At 33.5% G+C, this 7,087-nt stretch overlaps 2 protein-coding genes across 2 annotated transcripts; one reads left to right on the plus strand and one right to left on the minus strand.

Annotated features, from left to right (window-relative positions):
- Positions 1-1,064: 1,064 nt before the first annotated feature.
- LOC145101612 (putative mannitol dehydrogenase) lies at positions 1,065-3,309 on the minus strand. The gene is made up of 4 exons (XM_079038846.1): positions 3,169-3,309; positions 2,473-2,586; positions 1,708-2,366; positions 1,065-1,626 (listed from the first exon to the last, which is right to left on the minus strand). The coding sequence occupies exons 1-4, from the start codon at positions 3,267-3,269 to the stop codon at positions 1,424-1,426; spliced, it is 1,077 nt and encodes a 358-aa protein (XP_078894972.1). The 5' UTR covers positions 3,270-3,309; the 3' UTR covers positions 1,065-1,423.
- Positions 3,310-4,271: 962 nt separating this feature from the next.
- Positions 4,272-6,278, plus strand: LOC145101613 (putative mannitol dehydrogenase). Its single transcript, XM_079038847.1, has 4 exons — positions 4,272-4,473; positions 4,949-5,062; positions 5,192-5,850; positions 5,955-6,278. The coding sequence occupies exons 1-4, from the start codon at positions 4,376-4,378 to the stop codon at positions 6,155-6,157; spliced, it is 1,074 nt and encodes a 357-aa protein (XP_078894973.1). The 5' UTR covers positions 4,272-4,375; the 3' UTR covers positions 6,158-6,278.
- The last annotated feature ends 809 nt before the right edge of the window (positions 6,279-7,087 follow it).

Genomic DNA, 7,087 nt, shown 5'->3' on the forward strand with positions numbered 1-7,087 from the left:
TCGTCTCTAAATTGACTAGCCGTAATCTACGGGCGTTACAGTTGAGTAGACTTTACATCCCACATCCAATTCCATTCCTACTCGACGAGTTTGGGGGCTCCAACTCATCAAGTTTCTATACAAAAGTAAATAAATTTTGATTTAAAATACATATAAGGATCTAGGCGTTACACTTAGCCAATGTGAATCCTTGTTCTTGAGCAAGAGATTGGCAACAAGTTTTGGTTGTCAATGGAGCTCATGATTCATGAATAGCAAAGATGTATTCATGGATTTTAAGTCCTGAAAAGCTATCTAAGACATATCTATAATAATTTTATTAAATTTGTCTTAAAAATAGCTGAATTAAATCTAGACCGACTTATATCTTTTGAAAATATAAACTATTCTTGACCTTAATAATCATCACTCTGAGATTATTTATCCAATTAATATCAAATTATCATCTAATATTGTTGAGTATTTCAAATAAATCAACTTATTAATATGTATAGCTACTTATCTTAAATATCTATTAAGAAATTTAAACAAAATTATAATGAAAAAATTAGGGAAATACAACTTAATTTTGAAACCTACCTTTTTGGAATACATTTATTTAACCGAGCTATGATTATTTAATTATCTATTTAGGTTATACAAAATTTAACCGAGCTATCCAACCAATAAATATACATTGTAACTCAATTGTATCGGTTCCAAAATTTTGGATGTAGAATTACAAAGCCAACAAAAACTAATCTCATCCTATTCACTTACTATCCAATTAGTTCAGTTTTTATCAAATTATCATCTAACTATGAGCAAACAATAAATATACATTGTAACTCAATTGGATCGGTTCCAAATTTTTGAATGTAGAATTACAAATCCAACAAAAACTGATCTCATCCTATTCACTTACTTTTCAATCAGTTCAGTTTTATCAGATTATCATCTAACTATTATTGAGTATTTCAAATAAATCAAATTATTAATATGTATATCTATTTATCTTAAATATCTACTAAGAAAACTTTAACAAAAGTATAATGAAAATATTAGGAAAATACAACTAAATTTAAAATATTGAACCCTACCTTACTTGGTATACATTTATTTTAAAGAGAATCACCAACACGATCACATTCCATAAATATATATAAGGAAATAACCCAACTTTTTTGCAAATTTCGGAAATGACCACCCTCACATTTTCGAACGACATCGCGTGCTCTGAACGTTTTATTTATTTTTTATTTTTTTATTTTTTTTATTTTTTTTATTTTACGAAAATCGGAAAAATTATTTTGAATTTTCATTTTCCCTGATTTTTTTTTGACGAATATCGGAAATTCGGTCGGTTAGAAATGGGTCTGGTATTTGAAATACGTTGACTCCGAAGATCGTTCTTCTGAACAACGGGGAGCTAATCACTATGAGATTATGCGGCTTTTAATGTGTTACCAATGTCAATAACAAAGCGATAACGAACGTCAGATTTCTGAAGACGCTCCATTGCAGTGTTGATATATTCAATAGGAATGCGTTCAATCGCTGCCGTTATATTATGTTTTGCTGCAAATTCAATCATCTCTTGTGTCTCCTTTATCCCCCCTATGAAACTACCTCCCACCATCTTCCTACCTGCCATCATCAAACCATGTTATTTCTTTATAATTCAAACAATTTAATCGCCACATTAATTTGTTGTTATAATGTTCATACCAAAAAGCAAGGGGAAAGCAGGTAGCTCATATGGCTTAGTTGGGGCACCAACCAAAACCAATTTGCCATTAGGCTTTAAGAGACTAATCAAAGGCACAAGAGGATGATCAGCAGAAACAGTGTCAATAATTCCATCCATAGAACCCACTCCACTCTGCATCTGGGCTTGATCACGGCTTACTAAGAAAGAATCAGCTCCAAAAGTATTAATGGCTTCTTCTTTTTTCTTGGGACTTGTGCTGATCACAGTAACCTTAACACCAAGAGCTTTAAGAAACTTAACAGCTACATGACCCAACCCACCAAGACCTACCACACCAACATGCATCCCAGGCTTATCGAGCCCATAGTATCGGATTGGGCTGTAAACAGTGATTCCAGCACACAGAAGAGGCGCACCACCATCAAGTGGGTAGTCTTTGGGCCATATGACGATGAAGTGTTCATTGGCTACCATGTGGTTAGAGTAACCACCGTAGGTTACCACAGAAGAGTCATTATATGTGTGTACCATTTTTGAGCAGTATTGTTCTTGATTTGCACCACATTGATTGCATGAATGGCAACACCCGACGATACAACCCACCCCGACATGGTCTCCTACTTTGACTTTTTTGACCTTGCTGCCCACCTCAGTCACCACACCCACAATCTCATGTCTGTAAGGAAAACCACTAATTAGTAATAGCTTTAGATATATTGATTTTGTACTAAAAAGTAGCAAAGGAATAATCAGTATAACATATGAAATGGAGGGATATATACCCAGGGATCACGGGGTACTTGGTGTTGTTCCATTCATTCTTGACAAAGTGAAGATCAGTGTGGCAGACTCCACAGTACAACACTTTGAATCTTACGTCTTCATCTCCAGTTTTCCTGTAATCATTATTCACCACAAATTGACAACGGGTTACAGAAAATTATGAATTTTTATAACACGAAGTAACTCATCAGTTAATGCTCACGTATTCACAACATCAATGTTGAAGTCCTAAATTTAATACGTAAAGATGTCGTTCAAAGTATATAATATTGTTAAAACTTGCATACACTATCTTTTGATGATACAATACAAACATTACATGCTCAATTATTATATTTAAATGCATTTGATGATCATAGCTATTAACCCCAAAACTTAAAAAAGTTACGTCATGTTCAGAATCATATAGACTTTGGAGTGCCAAAGCAAAATATATAACAATATAATAATAGCAAAAAAATGTCAAAATTACTTGAAAAGTCAAGAAATTAACTATTCGCTAGAAAACAAAAGATGTCCCGATCAACATCGAAATCTCTGAGGAAAGTAATTCTACGACGCATTCAGAGCTTTATTATTAAACATGCGACGGAATTATCAGATCTGTGTATTGTTTCTTTCTCTTGAAAGCTATGAAGAAACTAAACCATATAACAAATTAACAATCTACGTAAATGGGAATAAACAGATTAAACCTCCGGGAGAAGTTAATGGGGGAGAGTACGCCAGAAGTGTCTCTAGCGGCGTAGCCCAAGGCCTTAACAGGATGTTCCGTCTCAGGTGATTTACTCCCCATCGGCAATCACTGTGTGTGTTCTTGGGTGAAACGTGTGATAGAAAATGTAAATGCGAATGTGTAATTGATTGAGAAAGTACTCCCTCATGTTACACTAGCTATTTTCTAATCTTCACCATTGTTAACATCATTAACGGGAAATTTTATTGACTCCTTCTCAAATTCTAATGGAATTGTATGGGCACAAAAAGAAAAATTAATGACATGACATGTTTTCGGGCAGTGTCAAAATGACTTTATATCTTAGGTAACAATTAAAAGTTAGTGTTAAATAAAAAAAAAATATATTTGTTATTTAATTATATAATATAATTTTCATTTAAAGATTTTATTTTTGGAAACGATCATATTATTTTCATAAAAACTTCTAAAAATATGAAATGATGTTGAATATCATTTATTAAATATCATATCGGTCATTAATCTTTAGAAATTAATATCAATTGCAAAGATTCTAGAAATCAAATTTTAACCATTGTGACTTCCTATTAGGATCCTGTTTTGCTTATGGGTAAATCTTTATAATGAATTACAGTGAAAAACTAACTGAAATTATAATATTTTCAAGTAACTTAGATAAATATTTAATTATTTTATAGAGATGTGACAAAGCCTTTTGATCACTATCAAATTTACGGTAAAACTACATTGAAATCGAATATTCATTTTGGAAGCATATATTATGTCTTTATTGTTTTTTGTAAAAATGATTTATAGAAATTATTTAATTAAGGATTATAATTTCTAAAAATAAATATTATAAAACAATAAAGACATAATATATACTTCCAAAAATGAAGATTCGATTTTAATGTAAGGACATAAAATATAATTTCTCACGAATAACACAGGTGACCCCTATCGGGGGTTTCCGTATCAGAGTTCGTCATCTGTGACGTTAGCAACTAAATCCGTATGACTTCTGTACATCATCTGTTACGTTAGCATTACCTTTTCACTGTAACTCAATGGACACTGCTCAACCATATATTCCCAATAGCGCAACGCACCATTTCTCTATCAAATTAAACACACATACACATTTGCATTCACTTTTTTCTATCACACATTTCATCGGAAAACACACACAGTCACAGTAATCGCCGATGGGGAGTTCACCTGAGACGGAGCATGCTGTTAAGGCCTTGGGCTACGCCGCCAGAGACACTTCTGGCGTACTCTCCCCCATTAACTTCTCCCGGAGGTATAATTTGTTTATTATTCCCTTTCACGTAGATTGTTATGGTTTAATTTTTTATTTTAACACTTTAGAACGTATATACAATTCACAGATCTGATATATTCTTTTGGAACTTCAATACTAAATTAGTGAATGATTAGTAAAATTCTTTTTGTCGAGTTCCAAGTTGATCGGAATATCTTTTTGTTTTATAGTGAATATTCATATAACTTTCTAGACTTTTCGAGTAATTACGACGTTTTTGTTAATATGATTATTATTTTACTTTGGACGCTTAACAGTCTGAAGCACCTTTTTTTTTTCTTGTTCTGTAAACTGTTTGATTATGACGCTAAATCGTCGATAATTACACCTGAGCTCAAGTAATATCTGATACCTATCGCTATATACCAATAATCAACGAGTTTGTTCGTATTATAAGCATGCATAATTTTTTTTCTAACTCATGTCCAATCTGTGATGAATGATGATTACATAGGGAAACAGGGGATGAAGACGTGAGGTTCAAAGTGTTGTACTGTGGAGTCTGTCACTCTGATCTTCACTCTGTCAGAAATGAATGGCACAACGCCAAGTATCCCATGATCCCTGGGTAATTTTACTAATTAATCCTTCCTCCATTTCATATGTACGATTAGGGTTAATTATTCATTTACTTACATACCTTTAACTTGTAACAAATAGTTTCTCAATTACTACTGTTTTTTGTCGATCGTTGCAGACATGAGATTGTGGGTGTGGTGACTGAAGTGGGCAGCAAGGTCAAAAAAGTCAAAGTAGGAGACAAAGTCGGGGTGGGTTGTATGGTCGGGTGTTGCCATTCATGCGATCAATGTGGTGCAGATCAAGAGCAATACTGCCCAAAAATGGTACAAACCTACAATGACTCTTCTATGGTAACCTACGGTGGTTACTCCGACCACATGGTAGCCAACGAACACTTCGTCGTCACATGGCCTAAAGACTACCCACTTGATGGTGGTGCGCCTCTGCTGTGTGCTGGAATCACTGTTTACAGCCCAATTCGATATTATGGGCTCGATAAGCCTGGGATGCATGTTGGTGTGGTTGGGCTTGGTGGGTTGGGTCATGTTGCTGTTAAGTTTCTTAAAGCTCTTGGTGTTAAGGTTACTGTGATCAGCACAAGTCCCGAGAAAAAGGAAGAAGCCATTAATACTTTTGGTGCTGATTCTTTCTTGGTGAGTCGTGATCAAGCCCAGATGCAGAGTGGAGTGGGTTCTATGGATGGAATTATTGACACTGTTTCTGCTGATCATCCTCTTGTGCCTTTGATTGCTCTGTTAAAGCCTAATGGTAAACTGGTTTTGGTTGGTGGTCCAACCAAGCCGTATGAGCTACCTGCTTTCCCTTTGCTTTTTGGTATGAATCTTTTTTTTTTTTTCCTGAATTCATTCATTAAAATGTGGTGAGGGAGTTTTGTGTGAATAAGAAATATTAATGAGGCTTGATGATGCATGCGACAGGTAGGAAGATGGTGGGAGGAAGTTTGATAGGGGGGATAAAAGAGACACAGGAGATGATTGAATTTGCAGCAAAACATAATATAACGGCAGCGATTGAACTCATTCCCATTGAATATATCAACACTGCAATGGAGCGTCTTGCAAAAACTGATGTCCGTTATCGCTTTGTTATTGATATTGGTAACACATTAAAAGCCGCATAATAAGTGTAGTGATTGTGGTTTGAGTTTTGAGTTTGAGACTTTCGGTCAGTGGTATATTATGACCATTTTCTTGTTATGGAGAAATTATTAATATTAGTAAAATATTATAAATTATAAATTATATATTTGTGTGATATGTAACAACTAACCCCCAGGTTGTCTCCGGTGACGACATTTTCTTCTTCCAACATTGACGATATCCTGTTGATTAAGAAGCCATATGTTGCGATGACATCCACAGGCACAAATCCTAATTCCTTCCCTATCCCTTGATCCCTTCAGTCTCCACCTCCATCGGCCACCGTCAGCCACTATTTTCATTCGGTTCACTCAACATTGTTTTTGTCTAACCCTAGTCACCGGGGCCATCCCAAGATGATTTGAGGCCAGAGGCAAACAAAAAAATGTGGCCCTCAAAATTTAGTAATAAAAAACGATAATATAAGTACCAGAAGACTTGTTATTTTATATATATATATATATATATATATATATATATATATATATATATATATATATATATATATATATATATATATATAATTGGATTGTACTCAAAGATGAGTTAAAAAAATTCCAATGACAAAACAAAATAAAAATCCAAAAAATCAAACAACCGAACCATTTTGAGAAAAGGCCAGATGTTTTGAAAAAAAAAATGTGGTTGGAAAAAAAAATCTTATGTTGGTTAAAACTTTAAAAAAAAAAAAAAAAAAAAAAAAAAAAAAAAAGAAGAATGATCTGTCTAACCAGTTGGTTAATATGATTTTTGCGAAAAAAAAACTATAAATAATAGGTATTATACATTAAAAGACAATGCTAAATATAAAATCTCATATATAAACATGATATTTATGCATGATAATTGGTCATAAAAAATTAAAGTTTTAAATGAAATAAATGTTTGGGTGGTTGGTCAAAAATCAAAAG

Source organism: Lactuca serriola, chromosome 4 (genome assembly GCF_051521515.1).
Source record: "Lactuca serriola cultivar US96UC23 chromosome 4, Lser_US96UC23_V15, whole genome shotgun sequence".
NCBI classification, from domain to species: domain Eukaryota; kingdom Viridiplantae; phylum Streptophyta; class Magnoliopsida; order Asterales; family Asteraceae; genus Lactuca; species Lactuca serriola.

What these genes read in the sequence shown, in the direction of transcription:
- LOC145101612 (XM_079038846.1), bottom strand. Translation starts at nt 3,269, where the DNA reads ATGGGGAGTAAATCACCTGAGACGGAACATCCTGTTAAGGCCTTGGGC. An exon ending in CCCATTAACTTCTCCCGGAG is followed by an intron (nt 2,587 to 3,168) that starts GTTTAATCTGTT and finishes TAATGATTACAG; the next exon opens with GAAAACTGGAGATGAAGACG. An exon ending in TGCTTTCCCCTTGCTTTTTG is followed by an intron (nt 1,627 to 1,707) that starts GTATGAACATTA and finishes TGATGATGGCAG; the next exon opens with GTAGGAAGATGGTGGGAGGT.
- LOC145101613 (XM_079038847.1), top strand. Translation starts at nt 4,376, where the DNA reads ATGGGGAGTTCACCTGAGACGGAGCATGCTGTTAAGGCCTTGGGCTAC. An exon ending in AAGTATCCCATGATCCCTGG is followed by an intron (nt 5,063 to 5,191) that starts GTAATTTTACTA and finishes CGATCGTTGCAG; the next exon opens with ACATGAGATTGTGGGTGTGG. An exon ending in TGCTTTCCCTTTGCTTTTTG is followed by an intron (nt 5,851 to 5,954) that starts GTATGAATCTTT and finishes TGCATGCGACAG; the next exon opens with GTAGGAAGATGGTGGGAGGA.